Raw genomic sequence first — 21,530 nt, 5'->3', positions numbered from 1 at the left:
GTGAGATTCTCCACAGGTATGACATTTCTGTCCCAATGTGAATGCAAATTTATGGGGAATAATATAGAGAACCTGCAGACACAATGTATTGTTTCCAGTGCTTAATTTGTAATGAATGTTGCTGGGGCTCAAGCAATTATTTTATATTCATAACTGATGCAGCAAGCCTAGAGGTGCCAGGTCTATGAACTGCCAAACTTACAGGTGCTGAGGCTCAGCCCTGGCAAGCCTGGGCACAAATTAAGCACTGGCTGTTTGATATACTCAGCGTACAATGCCTCATGCACATAGTCATAGCTTTCACTAAAAGTCTTATTAACTCAAACTGCCAGAAACTCTTCATCTGGAGGGAACTTTTGCTTTCCCTCGCCCTAATGCACCCACACACCTTGCATGCAAATTTGGAGAGCAGGATAAATCTGACTAGGAACTGTTGGGCAGAGTTGTGGAGCGGTGATGAAGGAAGTTAGTGGTGGGAAGGAGCAGGGCCGGCGCTTCCATTTAGGTGACTTAGGTGGTCGCCTAGGGCACCAGGATTTTGAGGGGCAGCAATTCTGCGGCGGGTCCTTCACTGGCTCCGGGACCTGCCGCCGAAGTGCCCCAAAGACCGGGAGCACGGCAGGACCCCCCCGCTGCAGAATTGCCAATGACGACCGGGAGCGCGGAAGGATCCCCACCTAGGGTGCCAAAAACTTTGGCACTGCTCCTGGGAAGGAGAAGGAAGTTGGGTCTATCTTTTAACTTAAGATTTATATGCTTTGTGTTGACATTAAGGTCCTGTGGCATTTTTGTAAAAATGGGAGTTTGTCCTCAAGATTTCCCTTCTTTTCCCCATATTGTTGGGCAGTGTTGTTTTCCTGCTATTCTTTATGCCAGAGATGGCTCTGTGTCAGTTGTGCATACCGATCTAGTTTTGTAAAGTGCTTTTGAAATCCTTTGGGATGAAGAGCCATTTTATAAAGGGAGGATATTCTAAAGCATCCATCCTGTATTCTTGTTTACCTCTCAGGTGTATTTACAGTCCAGTAAGTTTCACAGCTGCACACTGAAGCCCTGAACACTGCTTTTGAGAACACTTTAAATGTTGAGGAGGCTAACCTTATTTAAATCTCAACGTCATACAGGCTTTTTTTCTTTCTCCTTTTCTTTTTGGGGGTAACTGAAGATTTTTTTTGTTGGGGGTAACTGAAGATTGCTCCATAATGCCTCCTTTTCTCTTACCCATTTGTAAGCGATATGGTCATTGTCAGCTCATGAAAATAGATACTATTCATTCCTCTTAATGATCATTATTACTGTATATTAGCAAATGTTCTTTTTGGTTCCTTGTAGAAAATAGGTTTCTTCCTGGTGTTACTAAGTATGCGTGTCATCCTAGGCCACATTTGTTATTTCTACCAAGCCCTGCTGACAGACTATATTACTGATGGCCATACTTTTCTCATGAAAACAATGATTCACAGACTAACTCTGTGTGACAAACATTAATGGCGTTCTCTTGCCTGTTAATGCATGTGACCATTGTATAGTGAGCTATAGTACTACCACTTTTTTTTTTTCATTTGTACACTCCCATTCGCTATGGACCAGTACACATCCAGTCAAAACATGAAAACAAGGATAGTGGCTCATAGAAGACACAATTTATTCAATAGGCCGTTCTCTCCCACTCCCTTCCACTACTAGGAAGAATAATTTAAAACAGCAAAAGGGGAAAGGTGATGGTCATTCTCATCCCAAAATGCCTCAGAAGGCAATATTTAGTGAACTCTTAGATTGGAAGAAGGATTGGCAATCAGACAGGATCGTCCATTTCCCAGCCTACTTCCACATCCCAACTAAGGTTGTTTGAACCTGACAGCTTGGCTGCTGAGCAACCAGTCTTAACCAAGATGTAAAGTATATATTATTTTTGAGAAATATCCCAAGTGTCCAGTAATTCTTTCAGCCTATGCATAAAGGACTGGTTACTTGGCTGCTTTGTGTCACTCCAAAAGCACAACATAACCTTATGCTTGGCTTAATCGGGTAGTTAGGGATTCCCAAGTGTTTGCAGGAAGAGAGGCAGAGCCCAAATATCTCTGGCTGGTGGGATAGATTAACAGATTCCAAGAGCAGAAGAGACCATTGTGAACATTTAGTCTGATCTCTGGTATAATACAGACCTTAGAATTTTGCCAAAGTATTTCCTAGAGCATATCTTTTAGGGAAAAAAATCCACTCTTGATTTTAAAATAGTTGGTAAAGGAGAATCCACCACTACCCTTGATAATTTTTTTTCCAATTGTTAATTACCCTTAGTGTTAAAAATTTACACCTTATTTCCAGTATGAATTTGTCTAGCTTTAATTTCAAACTGTAGTGTGTTATACTGTACCTTTGTCTGCTAGATTGAAGAGCCCATTGTCATATACTTGTTCCCCATATGAGTGCTTACAGACTGTAATCCAGTTATTGCTTAACCTTCTCTTTGTTAAGCTAAATAGAACTCTTTGAGTCTAGCAGTATGAGGCATTTTCCCCAATCTTTTAATCATTCTCATGGCTTTTCCAGGAGCCGTCTCCAATTTATCAATATCCTTCTTGAATTGGAACACCAAAACTGGACACAGTATTCCTGCAACAACCAGTGCCAAATACGGAGGTAAAATAACCTCTCTACTCATACAAAGACAAGAGCTGCCATGCTGAGTCAGACCATGGTCCATCTTGTCCAGTATCCTGTCTCAGACAATGATCCATGCTTCAGGGGAAGGGGACAGAGCAAGGCAATTATGGAGTGGTCCACCTGTCTTCAACTCCTGGCTTCTAGCAATCAGAGATTTGGGGTCTCCCTGAGCATGGGAACTCAATGCAAATTGTCATTGATTAATGTGTCCTCCATGAATGTATACAATTTTTTAACCCAGATATACATTTGGCCACCACAACATCCCATAGTTATCAGTTCCACTTGTTAGTTGTGTGGAAAAAGTATTTCCTCTTGTTTGTATTAAACCTGCTGCTTATTAACTTCATCAGGTGAATGGTGGTTTATGTATTATGGGAAAGGGTAAATAACACTTCTCTATTCACTTTTTCCACACCATTCATGATTTTATAGACCTCTATCATATCCCTCATTACTTGTTTTTTCCCCAAGCTGAATAGCCCTAATCTTTTTAGTCTCTACTCATATGGAAGCCATTCCATCCCCTTCATCATCTTTGTTGCCCTTCTCTGAAACTTTTCCAGTTCCACTATATCCTTTTTGGGATGGGGTGACCAGAAATGGGTACATTGTTCAAGGTGTGGGTACATCATGTATTTATATAGTGGCATTAAATTACTTTGTCAGAGTTTTTTCTCTTGCCTAATAGTGCCTAACATACTGTTAGCTTTTTGACTGATGCAGTACATTGTAGAAGTTTCAGAGAACTATCCATGGTGATTCCAAGATCTTTCTTGAGTGGTAACAGCTAATATGAATAGTTGGGATTATTTTTCCAATGTGCATTACGTTGTGCTTTTCAACATTGAATTTCACCTGCCATCTTGTCACTGAGTCGTGCAGTTTTGCAAGATCCCTCTGTGATTCCTTGCAATCTTCTTTGGATTTAACTATCTTGAATAAATTTGTATCATCTGCCAATTTTGCCACTTCCCTTTTACAGATAATTAATGAATATGCTAAACAGCACAGGTCCAAGTACCATCCCTGGGGGGACCTTGCTGTTCACCTCTCTCCATTGTGAAAACTGACCACTCATTCCTACCCTTTGTTTCCTATTTTTCAACCAATTACTGATCCATGAGAGAACCGTCCCTCTTATCCCATGGCTATTTAGTTTCCTTTACTGAAATTAGGCTCACCAGCCTGTAATTGCCAGGATCTCCTCTGGAATCTTCTGTTTGTTTATGCATCTAACTATTGCATTTTCCTCATTGCTCAGGCTGTGGCCTAGAGGGGCAGTCATGTTTAACTCATTATCCACCATACCCCAAATCTTAAAGTCCCCCATACTATAAGAATGACCTGCATTATTTATTCCTAGACATATATATTTACATTTAGCTGTACTAAAACACACATTGTTTGCTAATGCCCAGCTTGTGTAGCGATCCAGGTGTGCCTGTATCAAAGACCTGTCCTCTTCATTATTTATCATGCCTTCAATCTTTATGTATCTGCAGATTTTATCAGCAATTTTGTTTTTTTTTTCCTAGATCATTAATAAAAATGTTAAACAGCATAGGAACAAGAACTGATCTCTCCAGGATCCCACTAGAAACACACCTGCTTAGTGATCATTCCCTTTTTACAGTTAGACTTTGATGCCTATCAGTTAGCCAGTTTTTAACCCATTTAGTGTGTGCCTTGTTAATTTTATATCATTCCAGTTTTTTTAATTAAAATGTCATGCAGTACCAAGTCAAATGCCTTACAAAAGTCTAAGTATATTACTCCATTTCTATTACTTTTATCAAGCAAACTCATCAAAAAAATCAAGTTAGTTTGACAGGATCTACTTTCCATAAACCCACATGGACCGGCATTAGTTATATTACCCTCCTTTAATTTTTATTAATTGAGTTCTGTATCAACCGCTTCATTATCTTACCTGGGATTGATGTCAGCCTGAGAGGCCTATAATTACCAAGGTCATTCAATTTATCCGCCTTAAATATTGGCACAGCATTAGTTTTCTTCCAGTCTTTAATGACTTCAGCATTAAAGATCCAATGAGCCCACCACCCAGCTCTTTTAAAACTCTTGAATGCAAGTTATCCAGACCTGCTGATTTAAAAGTGTCTACCTTTAGTAGCTGCTATTTAACATCCTCCTCAGATACTATTGGAATGGAAAGAATGTTGTCATTATCATATGACTACATCATCTGGTTTTTCTCCAAATACAGAACAGAATACTTACTGAACAATCCCATCTCCTAGAACTGGAAGGGACCTTGAAAGGTCATCAAGTCCAGCCCCCTGCCTTCACTAGCAGGACCAAGTACTGATTTTGCCCCAGATTCCCAAGTGGCCCCCTCAAGGATTGAACTCCCAACCGTGGGTTTAGCAGGCCAATGCACAAACCACTGAGCTATCCTTCCACCCTACCTTTTCTGCATTATTAATTTTACCATTACCATCTAGTAATGAACCAATACCACTGTTAGGATTATTTTTGTTTAATATACTTAAAATACTCCTCCTTATTGTCCATAGAGTTCTCTTTGTGTCCCTTTGCTTCCTTTATTGATTTTCTACAGTTCCTAGCCTCTGGTTTATATTCATTACTATCTACTCCCCTTTCTTTCATTATATATTGTTTTTACAGATGCCTTCATTTTCCCTCTAAGCCAGATCAGAAAGGAAATAATCAGCCAGCCTGTTTTTACAGTTCTCTCATTGATGCCATAAGCTTTTCACTGGCTACATGCAGCTTAGGTTTAAAAAAAACATGTTTAGTCTGCATTTGTTTGCCATCCATTTGCAAAAATGTATTTTAGTTATTTTCTCTGTCTAGTCCTGCAAAGTGATAAGTGCTCTCTCTGATCTCAGAAGATAAGTCTCTGTTACTGTGCCACTGTCCGACAGCATTGCTCAAAAATAACCTGGATGGCATCATGGTGCTCTGTGTTAATCACCATAGTACCACTTTCAGCTTTTTAGAGTGCTGGGATGATAGGCTTCCTGGCTCTGAGGCAACGTTCCCTGATCAGAAACACTACCACACTTTCTGCAAAATGGACACTATCTTCCTTTATTAAAGATGTATGCAGACTACTAATGGTGACTTTCATGGAATTTGGAAGCTCCATTCTGAAAACTCCTCTTCCTAGACAGTCTTGTGGGCCCCAGGAAGCAAACTCCTTAAGTCAGTGTTTCCCAAACTTGTTCCACCGCTTGTGCAGGGAAAGCCCCGGTTTGTTTACCTGCCCGTCTGCAGGTTCGGCCGATCGCAGCGCCCACTGGCCACAGTTCGCTGCTCCAGGTCAATGGGAGCTGCTGGAAGCAGCGTGGGCCGAGGAACGTACTGGACGCCTCTTCCAGCAGCTCCCATTGGCCTGGAGCAGCGAACCGTGGCCAGTAGGAGTCGCGATCGGCCAGACCTGGGACTTTCCCTATACAAGCAGCATCCCAAGTTTGGGAAATACTGCCTTAAGTGAATGGACAGAAGCTTGTTCTTCTTCAGAGTGAATGGTTTTGAGGGAAAGCAACTGAGAACAGTCAGTGAGTCAGCCATTAAAGAAAGAAATCCCTCTTATGGAGTTTTCCCAGTGAATTCTTTGGGATCAGGATTTGGCCCAAAGGGAGTATAGAAAACAAGACCTGTATGGTGAGAGAGAGCGAGCTGAATTCTCATTGACTTCAGTGAGCCCAGGATTTCAACCCTAGTGTCAAGGAATCAGAGTAGCAAGATCTGTAAAACAGAGGTAATCTTTGATTGATTTTGATCTTTACTGTAAACTATTTCAGGTAAAATATGACTAGTAACTTGAAGGCATGTGTGGACCTCCCTCTGAGGGAGGCCATGGCTCTGCTGTTGTGGATCTGGAATGGCAGTCCAGACAAGGGAGAAGTTAGCTGTCTCTAGGGCTCAAATCTTCAGACAGGGCAGAGCAGTGAGTATTCTAGGAGCCCAGGTCCTAGATGAGGTGGGGCACCAAACAGTCTGAGGCTCTTGCCCTCAGGCAGAGCAATCAGTAGTCTATGATCCCAAGCCCCCAGACAGGGTCGGGCACCAAACAGTCTATGGCTCAGGCAAGGGTGAGCACCAAACAATCTAGCATCATAGTTGGGCAGATGGTAGAACAACACAGGCATCCTGGCTGAAGGTGGGGAGGCTCCCACCCCAGGGTGGCAGGGGGTAGGGAGATCCAGATCCACCCAACTCCACCGACTCCCAGCCCAGGGCCCTGGGCAGTGGTGGAGTGTTCCACCACTGGGTCAACAGGGATCTGCCTGCAACACTCTGACCTGTCTTCAGGCAGCAATGTAGCCTGACTACCATTAGCTGTCCCTGGATGGTTTGGGTATTGTCACTACAGTTGCTAAATGGGGAGTCTTTGATTTTCTACTTACCCATCAACTAGCTGCATCTTCCATAGTTTGTTCAGATGCTGTTCAATGTGGTCCAAAGTCTGCATGGCAGGTCAAAACTGTTATGACAGTTAGTTGAATAAGTAATAATGTACTTTTTTGGAACAGTAGATGAGGTCCAGACACTACCATTCCCTGGCCAAATCCAGAGCCATGAGGTGGTCACATGTGGTCCATAGTGATTTTTGCAATTTCAAGCATTGTTGAGGTATGCTATCCATAACCTGTCTGATGGGAAGTTCTGGCTAGTCTTTGGCACATTTAAGTTCTGGTGCTAGGGCTATATCTTGGAGGTTCAATGTTTGCTAGTACAGAAAGTAACAGTAGAAGTGTTGATTTTGATTCATCTGCCTATCCACAAGTTGGGTGTGACAGCTTCTTGTCCCCACTGGTGCACACTACTCTGCAACTGAGTACACCAGGGCTGATGTTCATAGCACCAGAGCAGTTGATTCCCAGCTAGTTCTTGCTAACTTTTGAATAATGATTATGTGAGTCTTACCTTTAAGACTACTTTTTTGAAGTTGTCATGAAAGATCAGTGTACAATCAAGAATGAGACTGAGATATGTTGGCTTTGGGTCATAACACAGTTTCACCACAAAACTCAATAGAGACTACCGGTTGCTCACATTTCGTCTCATCTGCCACTTTTGGAAATATTCTCCTGTGATCTTAAGGTCAGATGTAGGAGTCACTTCAAGTTCTTTAAAGCTATGGGACTGAGTTGTGAGTGCCAAATCATCAGCAATTTTAAGGTGGAACAAACTCACAATGAAATGCTGTTGGTCAGTTCAACAAACACAAATATTTGTATTTGTGTCCAACCAACTGTGACTGGCGGTCCAGGGGATCCAGCTGAGGTCACTGAATTAGGGTGAACTGCACAGAATGGGGCAGGCAATCCCCAAATCTGGTGGATATTCCAATACTTAGATTTACCTAGACAGCACAAAACAGTTTCTAGTATACCTCACTGGTTACTTAGAAGTCAACAACACAGTTCCCTTAAAGTAACCCAGTCTCAGGCCTCCACCTAGACACCCATGTCAAATATGATGAGGATTAATGAAAATCTTATTCATCATATAAAAAAGTTCTACCAATCCCAAAGGATCGGACACATTACCTCCCAGGTTAATGAATATTCCAGATTTTACCCAAATACACTTACAGCCAATTCTTATTAACTAAACTAAAATTTATTAAAAAAAGAAAAGAGGGAGTGTTGATTAAAAGATCAGTATACATACAGACATGAGTATAATTCTTGAGATTCAAATTCATAGCAGAGATGGTGAGCTTTGTAGTTGCAAGGAGTTCTTTTATAATTTAGTCCATAGGTTATAGTCCAATATCCTATTCAGGGTGTTTCAGTTTAGGACTGGGATCTCAATCTTGTGACTCAAACTTCCCCCAATGAAGCTTAAGCAGAACTGAGATAAACGGGATCAGGACCCAAGGGTCTTTTATACAGTGTTCTAGCATCCACTTGACCATACAGTCCTGGGTAAACAATAGGCTTTTGATGTAACCTTCTGTGTCCTAAACACCACCAGTAATTAGTTACACAAATTAACATAGGGCAATTTACCCATTAGGCAGTCTATCATAAACTTCAAAGAGAAATATAGACAATTACATTATTTCACCCAAGATTAATCTAAATGTTAATATTCCCTGTTGATCTCCAAATTAATAGTTATAGTGACAGACAGGAACTGTCTGTTTACATGGCTAGCATCTAAGATATGCAAAATTAATATAATCTCTAATTCTCTAACAATACAGGTTTGCGCTTTAAAGTTCTATCTAGTATTGAATGGCCCTAATTAACATTCACATACTTTCTAACATGTCTTTGGGTCATTCAGCCTGAAAGCGGCTTAACTCTTTCTGTCAACGTGTTACGCTTTGTATAAGATTTGTTGCAATTATATAACAGTGATAGCAATAATGATTTGCATGATTATATTTTAATTGGACAACATTACATCAACCCAAAACAAAATATTTCATTTTAGTTTTCCCATTGGAAAAATGAAAATTTCCTGTGGAAGCTTTTGATATTGCAGATACATTTTCTGTCCAGCTCCTCCTCGCCCAAAACCCTATGTTCCAATGGAAAATTCAGCACTGGCTGTAATAGGAAATAAGTGACAACCAAAAAAGTTTATATTGTTCCTTTTAAGTTAAACAATACTGTTTAGAAGAAATCATTTTATTGACTAGAGAATGTGTGATTGTAGAAGATGCTTGTTTATTTTACTGCCATAGTTTATTTTGGATTTTTTTAATATTCAAACCTTGAAGTTGAAAAAAAAATACTAGTCAGAGCATGTAGTAAAACTATGCTAATCTGCAAGAAATGTGACTTACTGTGCCCCCTTCCCGAAAAGAAAATCACTATTTCTATTTCCATTTAGCCACATCCATAGGCTTGCAAAAGTGGCAAAATCATACATGTCAGTAAATGTTGAAGATCTTATGAAACACAGTATATCCATTTTACAGATGGGTAAATGGAAATATAGAGGCATGGAATAACAGCTGTTTAGCTTCACACAGCAATACATAAGAAATTAGGACTGAAAACAGAGTTAAAACATTGCATCCAGTTGAAACTGGAGGAGGCATTTAGGTAGAGAGAATGTAAGTATCTAATCAAAATAAAATGACATCTAAGAAAATAGAAAGAGGTCATTTAAAATAATTTGGTTCTAAAGTTTTCTGTATTGCTGAGCTTTCTGTAAATTTTTAGTAAAATAAGAGACCACAAATGACTTAATCAGATGTCCAAAGTCTATGGGGTTAAACCATACCCCATAGCAGTCACAAGGTACCTCCTCTGCTGTAAGAATGTTGAATTGGACTACTTTAAACCAAGTAATTTTGAACATGATTAATCTGAGTGATCTCATTAGTACCTTTTATTATGTAGCTTGTCACTACAAAGATAGAAAGTAAAAATAAGTGAAGATTCTGGCCTGCTTTGTTGGAAACAAGTTATACATGTTAGAAAACAAAATGATGAAAGATGCAATAAATATTTCACCTTTCAAAGATGGAAAAATTAAAACCTGTCCCTCAGTGACAAACTTGGCTGCACTGCCTTGATCAGAAAGAATTCACTGGAAAACAAGGTAAAACTGAGACATTGAAGCAATTATTAAAGGCAAATGAACATGATAAAAGATAGTTGAGAAAGTCCAAAGACTTATCACTTAAAAAAGAAAAAATAATCTCTGTTTTGGACTCTTTCATGTACAAGTTATCATTGTGTTACTGTCTCATGTTTCAGGTAACTAACACTGAGCTGTGAGCATGATTTGATGGCAGCCTTTATAAACTGATCACAATAGGAATAGGACAATATAGTGAAAGAAGTGCAAGGCATTTCCTGATGATGAAATGGTTGGCTAGCTGAAAGTGATATGTACCATTAATTACAGCCAGTCATTATTGCCATAGAAATTCTGTGAACTAAGATTATTGCTATTAACATTTCAGAAAGAGAGTTCTTTCTTTTTCTCTCTCTCCCTCCTCCACCCTAATGCTTTTCACTACAATAGAAAACTATTGATTAGCAATATCAGTCACAGTGGACCATATACTGCCCCTAATCTGCATGTAACTGCCATTGATAGGAATAGGATATCTGTAATGGTAAGCATTTACTGGGCTTCTTACTACACTGCAAAGTCGCACTGCAAAGTCATAGCTAAAATATCGTTCTCTAGTTGTACTTGGATCCTAGTACTTAGACCCATATCTAGCAAAGCACTTTAGCACAACCTCAACTTCCAGCATATGTGTAGTCCTATGGAATCAATAGGACTATGCTCATTCTTTAGTTTTTTGCTGGATCAAGTGTTCAGGTACCAAGATTATATGTAACTCATAATTCTTGTAGATAGATTTCAGGGCTCGGCAACCTTTCAGAAGTGGTGTGAAGAGTCTTCATTTATTCACTCTAATTTAAGGTTTCATGTGCCAGTAATACATTTTAATGTTTTGAGAAGGTCTCTTTTTCTATAAGTCTATAATATATAAGTAAACTACTGTTGTATGTAAAGTAAATAAGGTTTTTAAAATGTTTAAGAAGCTTCATTTAAAATTAAATTAAAATGCAGAGCCCCCCCACCCCCCGGACCGGTGGCCAGGACCAGGGCTGTGTGAGTGCCACTGAAAATCAGCCATAGGTTGCCTACCCCTGGATTAGATACTTTTGAGGATCACAATAAGTGGAGCAATAGAATTAAAATGAAACTTATTGTATTGCTTAAACAAGTGTTGCCAACTATTTTGGGGAAAGTTATAAGGTGTGGTTTTACAGTCCCTTAAATTTTGCTGCACTGTGTGTACCCCCTAAAATTCAGTGTGACTCTTTTCCAAAACTGTAAATCCTGAGTGGGAGAGAGTTTGCTGAAAACTCTTTCTAGGTTTGCCAATTTTGAGCTCAAGGAATTTGTTTTAACCTATCAAGCCCGAAAGAGTTTGCTTTACCATCTCTCTGGTCATCTGAAGCTTTGGATAAATGGTGTGGTGTTAGAATAGTGTTGGCCAGCAGGTTAATTCTAAACTGCTAGTGTAGGCAAAGGCAACTCTAACATGTGCTAATCTAATTATATTGAAGCCTAGGCTCCCGCACTAGCTTCGACTTGACCAGCTCAGTACATACTAAAGTCCACACTAGCATTTTAGAACATGGTGGGTAGCACCCTATAACATGCTACAGCACGTTTTAGTAAAGACGAACTCTGAGACTCCACTTTTCTTCCCATTCAGTACTGCCTCTGCTGAGAACAAATCTGAGCTACCTTGTCTAAAAGGGCAGAGGCTGCTGGCTGGCTGGTGTGAGTGGACTTTGCCTTTTGGAATTGCATCTCTACATTGGGCTATCACAGTGGTTCTCACTAGCCAATGGGGGCTGCGGGAAGCGGCGCGGGACAAGGGATTTGCTGGCCACTGCTTCCCACAGCCCCCATTGGCCTGGAGCAGCGAACCACAGCCAGTGGGAGCCGCGATTGGCCGAACCTGCGGACCCAGCAGGTAAACAAATCAGCCCAGCCCACCAGGGGCTTTCCCTTACAAGCGGTGGCCCCAGTTTGAGAACCACTGGGCTATCAGAACCCAGATCTATTAACTTGCTTGCATGCTGCAAAGCCCACCTATTTTCCAGGATTTTGGTGAAAGTGTGAGTTGAAGGCTGGAAGGTTCTACATGCTCTGTAGAGGTGGCTATTTTCTTGCAGATGTTTAATATTAAATTGTGTAATAAGGGCCTGCAGCACTGGATGGTTGCTTAGTAAATCTTGTACAAACTGAAATAAACAAGCAAGCCTGGGAGGAGCCTGTGTTTCCAAGCCTGTGATCTGGAGGTATCTTTGGGAGTGCCTGCAAGCCTCCCATTTAATATGTTCCTAGAAGATTTAAGGGAATACTGGGTTCAGGGGAGTGGCTGAGAGGATTAACTCCATTGGGATACTGCTAAATTATCCTTGAAAAAGATGATTTATCCTTGGGGCTTATAAAAATACTTTGACAGTAACCTATTTATTTTTGTTACAACTGGACCAGGTTATTCTGCAAGCATCTGCCATTTGGTGCAAGGCAATTTGTGTCAAAGCTACCTATATATCCATAGACCCACCAACAGGCCTTTATTAGTCACCCCGTGCCCTCCATTTTAAATTTCCCCAGTTGAACACATTTTTAAGGAACAAAAATGTAAGCTTTTTTCCTCCCACAGTGTGCCGCTTTAGATAAACTTGATTGCCAAGTTTTGTTGTCTTGGGAGACAATTAATTTTTCTTTGGTTTAATTGAGAAAATGAATAGATTCTCCAGTCCCTCAAGACTCCTTCCTACAAGCACACAAAGCCTTGGGACACGGAGATTTATCACAGGCTCGGGGAGAACACATATGGCAGCCCCTTACTGAAATGCTGGCTGGGCCTCAGTGGGTTTGTAACAACACCCAGAAGTTGGTTGACTTTCACCTGTTATCAGGTTTCATTCTACAAGTTTCATAGAAGTCAAATTAGAATTCTACAGAGAAAGCTGCTTGTGACCTTATTTTTAAATCATGACTGCATTTTATTGCTTTTCCACTGACTTGGCAGGTACTTTATTGACAGCAGTATACAAACTGGGGGAAATGTATAAGGATAGATAAAATATCCTCATACATAATTAGAATAAATGTTCTAGGTTATTTCTTATTGTCCATAAAACTTTGTGATGCTTTAACAAAAAGGTAAGGAAATAGGATATTTCATGTATTTCACAGAAAATAAAGTGAATGATGTGTAGGAAATAACATTGTACTCAGTGTGCCTTTTGCTAAAGGTTGTCAAGTTTTATCTGTCCTTACTAAGAAAAAGGATCCTGATTGTGTGTGTGTGTGTGTGTGTGTGTGTGTGTGTGTGTGTGTGTAAGAGAGAGAATAAAACACATATGTGATTAAAATCTTAAACACAAATGTAACTTTAAAAAAAAAATAGCCTCAAATATCAGTGGGTGTTATTTGTGTCTATTATAATAATACTCATGGTAAAAATGTGCGTGGTATATTTCAAAACCAATCTGGTCTGTTTGCTTTCAGCTCGATGACTCACTAAACCAGATTCGAAAGCTACAGCGATCTCTGGATGAGCAGACAGAGGCAAATGACAACTTACAGATTCAGCTTAATCATTTGAAAAGCAGGTCAGTGCTTTACCCTTTTAATACTTTGAATCTGGGCTGGAATATTAATAGAGGAAGATTAAGTGAAGATGCACTTTCATTGATGATCTGTCACATTTTGCATCTGCCTAGTAACTGTTGCAATTGTTTGGTTCCCCCTACATTTCTGGTTCATCTGAATACATTCAAACTCCTACTGTAATTTGGTTTTTAATCAGTCTGGGTGAGAATGGATAAACACACAAAGAAATAGGTGCCGTGAATCAGGAAAACAACAGGATACTCTGGGCCCCATGCTGGGGGGCAGTATGCACCACCCAGTGGGAGTGCTTAGTGTCTGACAGGCTCCACAGTGGAGTTTTTGACATGCAGAGTGGGAGTGCCTCCTGCGCTCCTCCTAAGTAGGGTAAAAAACATGCTTCACTCTGGCCTTCCCTTCTTCCCACAGCTCTTCCCTCCCATTACAGTGAGTAGGGTTCTAGCTCTCATTGCCAGGGATAAGTTACTCCACTCAGGATATGAAGGGACTGCAAGCGTGACTGATCCCTGCATGAGGGTGCATTGCGTGGTAGGGGAAAGTCTCCCTGTACCTCTCCTATACCCTTGTGCACCCACATGTGAGTCTGTGTGCATTTATGTAAGTGGTGAGCATTCGTGTAGGACTGGAAATAGTGAATAGTAAGAAAAAAATCAATCAAAACTGTTTCTAGTAGATTGTGACCCCAACAGTCTAGAATGGAACCTGCCATTCTTGCAAAGATTACAGGAGCATACTCAATATTTTCATTGTTTATTTCATTATCCCACAGCATAGATGATATCCAAAGAAAATGTACAACTGACCCGCTTTTTTTCTGGGGAAATATATGATACTCCATTAATTGTTCATTCTAAAGAGGCTACTTTAAAGTTTAGCTTTTTCTAGAAACACAAAGGTTGGTATAAATATGGTGTCAAACTGAAGCTGGAACATTCAAATATGTATATATTGCACCACCTTTGTTTCCTCCCAAGACTGCAAAATATACATATTGTGAAAACACATCTAACCCACCTATATAATACATTTATATTTATAAAGCATCTCACGTGAACTTGAATGCTTTTCTTGGTTGGCAGTGAACATTTGTTCCATATTATGCAAGAGCTGAGAAGCCAACTTACATTTCAGAAAGTAGTACTTTTTGAATATATTAAGATTTTCCCTTTTTTGATGCTGCTGGTTAGCATGTTGGGATTTAAGCATTACAGATGAAAGACAGATTATGGCTATTTGCTTGCTCACCCTAAACTAACTCTGAGCCTACCTTATGCCGTCACTTACACCTGTACAAAATGAGTGCAAAACACTAAATGTGTACTCACTCTACACTCAGATAAATGGCATCCCAAGATGCAAAGTACTGGAGAATTAGGCTTACAAGTGATCAATCAGGGATTTTAGGACGCTAGTGTACTTTGGTAAAGATAGTATTCAGTCATATTTTCTCATGATATATTTTAAAATATGCAAAGTTGGATATATTTTGAACCCACTCATATGTCATGGGTTCAAGCTTTTCCCACAGAAACATGCTGCTTCAGGTCAGTCTTCCATTGAGAGTTTACTCCTTGCTGAAGTGAGTTAGAAACCACAACATTTTTAATCTTTTTCCTTCCTATCCTACCTTTGGATAAAAACAACCTGTAAGTGTCTGATCAGATTGTACCACTTAAAGTTACACTGAGGGTAAACTGTGGATAAAGAGACTGAGGAATGTATGTATAGGGGCTTTTGAGTTCTAAAGGTAACATAGGAGAGTACTAATGGTATATGTCACAGTTACGTGGCTAGCTGCACTTTTGTCCCCTTTCTGGTATCTGAGTGCACCTCCATACATGGCAGTCTTTGTGCCTTTACTCTCCTGGGGTAGAATTTCAGAATTTTCACACTCTTGGGATGTCCTACCCAGATCCAAGTTTATCTGTGCCAACTGCTTATCAACATGCCCGCCCAACTGTACAATTGGGTTTCTTCCCTGTGACCGGGGATATAGGGTGAAATCACAAAGAGACTTAAGTGTTGCAGTGCTGACCACCTAACTTCTAAGTGCCTAGAAACAACACAGAAATCAACAAAGTCTGAATTAGATATAGGCTCCCTATACAGTGAATGAGGAGGAGATAAATACCTAAGAATGGAATCCACAAAAGCCAGCAAGCTAGACAGGGAGCTGCCTAAGCTAGCCAAAGACCGATGTAATGACTGGGGGGGGGGAATCCTAAGCCCTACTCCCTCATGGAGATAGATGACTAAGTCCAGACTGCAGGGAGGTACCTCTCTCTGCTAGCGATCCACGAATGGGAACACCAAGTAGATTAGGTGCTTAAACCACTTCTTGAGGGAATGAGTTAAGTGCCTACCTCACTTCACACAAACTGTGGGGGCAGGAGGAGGAGGAGCCCATTTTATAATTCTTAGCCCAGTGGTTAGCTCACTTGCCTGGGATGTGGGAGACCCAAGTTCAATTGCCCTCCCCTGGCAGGGAGACGATTTGAACAGGGTCTCTCCCACCCTTGAGGAGATTGCTTTAATCACTGAGCTATGGGATATTCTGATGGGGGGAGGTCCCTCAATCTTTCCTATTGAAGCTGTTTTACTGTGGGTTAAATACTAGTGATTGGAGCAGAAGGACTGGACCTGGGGTCTCCCACCTGGACCCAGGTAAAGGAAAGTGGTTATCATGGGTCAGAGGGACCTTGAGCAGATAATTGGGCTTAAGTATATAGGTAATGGGGCCCTGAACACTGTGAAGTAGTGAGAAAAAGCTACGTAGCATATAGGATACAGACCTGCAATCAGACAGAAATTGATGAGATTAAAAAGACTATTAAGAAGGAGGTGGCCTGAAAAAAGAGACTAGAAGACTCTCTGATGACATTGCAAGATGACCCAGACATAACAACCCAAAGAATAATGATTTAGCAGCTTACAGTGGGGCATAGAAAGGAATCCAATCTAACTTTACATCCGTATCCAGAGACTTTCAAAGTCAAGTGACTAGTGAGTCTGAAATGACTTCATATATTGTGGTTGTAAAGAATACCAAGATGACTACCCCTCTATATAGATAGAAGATTATTGTTAACTCATAGTCAATTAGTAAGAATGAAAGTGTTCTGTATTCATATCCTGACAAGGAGATCTATCAGGCTGCAGAATTTTATTCCTTGGGAAGTGGTGCACATCCCATCACTTGAGAACAAGAGTTGGAATGGACTAACCAGTTCATCATATCTATAGGGAGCAATGCGATGTAGGAAATCATCTTGCATTGTCAGAGAGGTCAATGTTATAGGTTTATTGCATCATGCCTTAATTCCATGAAAATTGTTTGACCATGTTGAAAAACATTTTGTAATATTTCCAAAGCACTTCAAAATGCGGTTCCACTAGGCTGCCTTATTCTACAGTGGCAATTTTTTATGGGGCTTTTATGGATCATCTCCATAAAAACCTGAGTGATTGCCTTAAAATGCCAGGTCATCTCAATAAACATGATAGTATGTTCTTGACAGAGATCAATGTACAGCACACTAGACTGTGAAAGGTCAAGGAAACAGCATTGTGTCATGGTAATATAAACGTATTTTATTACACAATAAAATCAACAGCTACTCTTTTCTTTTTAACACTATGTCTGTATTTTATAGCTTTACCATGGAAATCCAAATATTACAGCTCTTCCAAGCTTTAAGCCTTATTAATGTTCCCTGTTTTTGTTAACGAGACAATTAGTAATGCACAAAATCATGAGAAAACCCTTCTCAAGGTTCAAAGTCCTTTAAAGAATTCCATTTCTAAATACTGCTGCAGGAATTTGGCCATACAATACTGACTAGCAGAGTCAGCTGGCCATTAGTTGCTTATAGGAATGTCCTTCGTGTCAGCTACACTCTAGAAACTAGGTAGTATTAGTAAATTGGCTATACTACTACACCTGCTGCCACCAGGGTTCCCCTGTTTGAGTTGGTGCTTTTAGGAGCATCTGAGACTAAAAGGATTTAATAAGAAGATATTGGAACATAGATACTTTTAAACAGAAAGAAGTTCCTTGGTGGTGGCCTGGTGGATTTCAGCCAATGAAGAACTGCAGATGTTGAAGAAGCTCTACCCCAACTAGGATGGTTCTGTGAAACAGCTACACTATTGATATTGCAGTTTCTATAGTGGGTTTGAAATCTGGGTCATTGTTGTGGTGGCTTAATCCCACCAGCCCCAAATGACCAACTGTGAACCAACAAGACTTTACATCTTTTAATCTTTGAGGCAGATTATCTGTCGAGCAATATTCACTTAATAAGAGTGAATAATAAAGGACAACGGAAAAGGAATCATTCTTAAACAGCTTCTTTTTTCAAAGCAATTGTGTGAAATATTTTAGGTACAGCTTTTCCCTTTTTTTCTTATTAAATATTTGTATGGAAAAACAATCTTTGTTTCATAAATACTTTTCTGGTGCTGTTTCTTATTTCTTGTATAAAGACATAAAGAAGCAACCTATTCTATGTTGTGATAACCCTACTGAACTACTGTGGAGATTGAAGTGATGTCACAAGAGGAGTTTAGAACTTCAGGAAGGGAAATAACAGAAAATGATGAGCATTTTAAATGTCAGACATAATGTCTACTTAAAATGTTTTTTAAAGTTTCCCATGGTACCCCTTCTGCTCTTAAGAGCAAGTTAATGCTTTATTTTGCACCGAGAGATGAATTCTTAAAGTGATGGCCATTTCTGGCAGCAGATGTACAGAACAATATGGAGTACAGAAACATGCTCTGCAGACTATGCCGACTTACATGAATAAGTTCATATATGTTCTGACATACTGTGTATCTAGAAATCTCAGATAATATATCTAACTTTCACAGCACACTAAATTACTTAATTGACAATTTCCTATCTCTCTTCATTCAGGGCTGGTCTACACTGGGGGGGGATTGATCCAAGATACGCAATTTCAGCTACGCGAATAGCGTAGCTGAAGTCAAAGTATCTTGGATCGAATTACCTGGGGTCCACACAGCACGGGGTCGACGGCCACAGCTCCCCTGTTGACTGTGCTACCACCGCTCATTCTGGTGGAGTTCCGGAGTCGACGGTGAGCGCGTTCGGGGATCGATATATCACGTCTTAATGAGACGCGATATATCGATCCTGGATAAATCAATTGCTACCCGCCAATACGGCGGGTAGTGAAGATGTACCCTTATACTCTTAAATTCCATAACTTTAAATAAAACACAGTTTTCTTGTTAATATTTATCCCAGTGGAAAACCTTTTTATACAGCACTATTATTAATAAAGCTTTCAAGATATTAGTTGACCAGTATCATGCTCATGAACTATGAGAGTTTTTGCATGAATTGCCATGTGCTTACAGTTCAGGTATTATGTAAGAGTACTTCAGGTGCAGCCATCTGTAAATATAACCATTTTTTTTAATTGAAATTTTATTCCCTTACTGTCAACCAGCCTGTAATTTTCCCCATGGTCTTTCAGCTGAAAGTGTGCTGTTGTTGCCATACAGTAGGTCAATTAAATATTACTAGTCCTTTAACACTCAGCTGACAGCACTGGGGAAATAATATTACAACAAAGAAACAACCTGTTTAAAATAAATCTGAAACAATGTTATCCTTCACTGAACAGAATACCATATTGAATCTATGGCTTTTTCTTTTTTCCTCAAGGGAAGCCAATTGACCTACTGTTATATGTTAGAAAAGGGGAATATTAAAGCACACCCAAGAGCATGTTGAGGCAACCTATCACTTGTTTTCTCTATTTAATTGTTTCCTGTGACATTGACAATGCAACTAATATTTTGGGAGACCCATATCCAGGCATAGACTTGGAGTGCTAGGAATTATTCTTTCTTGCCACAGTTAGTAATGGTTGAATGAGGAAAGCATGATTTAGACATTTTTGTTTATAGCCATGTTGGTCTCCCTTCATGGGATCCCAGAGCCCAGGCTCCAGCCTGCACCCAAACATCTAACCCACAATTAAACATCCCCGTAGCCCGAGCCCCACAAGCCTGACTTAGCTGGCATGGGCCAGCTGCGGGTGTTCAATGGCAGCATAGACATACCCTCTGAGTAACTTTTCCAGACCCGAAGAAGAGCTCTGGGTAGCCCGAAAGCTTGTTTCTTTCACCAATAAAAGTTGGTCCAATGAAAGATATTATCTCCATTCCATCTTTTGTCTCTAGGCATTTTTTGTTGTTGTTTTGGTTAGGTCTTTTAATTTCTGTTGGGATTTATTTTTTAGAATAGTTCTATTTTATTTTATGAACACGTAAGTGACAACTGTCAATCTATTAGATTGACTCTGTGCCACAAAATATTTTCTTGTTTTTTGAGAATCCTGTCTGTGCAGTATACACTTGGTTAGCATATTTCTGCTTGGCTCTTGCAACATAGACTGAAAAAAGGGTGGACTTTCTATAGCCAAAATGAATATGTCCTCACCATTCAGTATGTTCCATTGAATTCAGTATGGTAGCCCTTTGAGTAACTACTCCTTAATGTAAGGGGTTCAAAACGTGGCCCTTACACAATAGGGTTTGTGGACAGCTTCATCTGACATTCTGGCAAATGTAAGTGTTCTAAGATTGACATGCTTTGTGATGCTATGCCTGTCAAAGGAGCTTCAAATGTTTTTTAAATGATTTGTGCTAACCCTTTGGCTTCTGACTCTGCACCATACATTTTTAACATAAACTTCTACTGAAAATCTACTGAGATTCTGGAGAATAAGATATAAGCTCAGCATCATAGTTGGTATATTTCTTCATGGTCCACTTGATAGGACACTGAACTAAGATTCAGGAGGCCTTGATTCTGTTCTTGGCTCTGCCATTGACCTTGGATGAGTCACTTCACTTCTATTTCTCATTTTTGTCCCCCTCCCAGCTTCTATCTGTTGTCTCTTATTTAGATTCTAAACTCTTCAGGGCAAGAACTGTCTATGCATTTTTACAGCACTTAGAGCAATGGGACCCTAATTTCAGTTGTGGCCTCGGGTTACTTCCATGGTAAAAATAACAATAATTAATATCAAATATGATTGATTCAAGGAATTAAACAAAAACAACCCCCCCAAAAAAAAAACCACCCCACCCCACAACCCCCGGCAGTGTGAGAGGACTGCTGCAAGATAAATTCTAGAGTTAATCAGCCCTACACCAAGTCTGAAATCACAGTTTGAGTTTGAAAATAATTCAATATTCATATGAGTTTTATTCAGATACTTCAGTGATGAGTGTATAAGAAACTAAATGAAATTAAATAGAAAAAAGGTAAATATGTATAACTTGAAGTTTACACATTCATTCACTTTCACTTAGTAGAAACATACCCTTCTCCTCTGCTTCATTGTTGTTTCCCTCGAGTTTTGCTGCCTTCCTATTGTACTCTTTCTAATTATCCCTTAACTTTACGTTAAAACCTTACTTAATGCCTGCCCCCCCACACCCCAAGTTAGCTGAGCTTTGGTTAGCTGGGAGATTTAGTTATGTGCATGGAATTGCACTGTGTGCAGATAACCCTGGTATTTTCATCCTATCCCGGGGGGAGGAGGATGAACTGGAACTTGATGTAGTTGACTGCTTAACTCCCATGTTGTACTGCATTTTGTTATCTGAGACTTTAGAAGTCCTCCAAAACCTTCCAATAAACAGGCTCTAATGTACTAAATTATCTTTGTCTCTCT

At 39.9% G+C, this 21,530-nt stretch overlaps 1 protein-coding gene across 2 annotated transcripts in view; it reads left to right on the top strand.

Moving 5' to 3' along the window:
- The window catches only part of CCDC102B (coiled-coil domain containing 102B), a 352,649-nt gene that overhangs the window by 254,303 nt on the left and 76,816 nt on the right, over nt 1–21,530 (top strand). For both annotated transcript variants that reach the window (XM_034762546.1, XM_034762547.1), the window contains exon 8: nt 13,690–13,793. In XM_034762546.1, coding sequence (XP_034618437.1) covers nt 13,690–13,793 — 104 coding nt within the window. The remainder of the gene's footprint in view (nt 1–13,689; nt 13,794–21,530) is intronic.

This window comes from Trachemys scripta, chromosome 2 (assembly GCF_013100865.1).
Source record: "Trachemys scripta elegans isolate TJP31775 chromosome 2, CAS_Tse_1.0, whole genome shotgun sequence".
Classification (NCBI taxonomy): domain Eukaryota; kingdom Metazoa; phylum Chordata; order Testudines; family Emydidae; genus Trachemys; species Trachemys scripta.
This window is presented reverse-complemented; position numbering and strand designations above follow the sequence as displayed.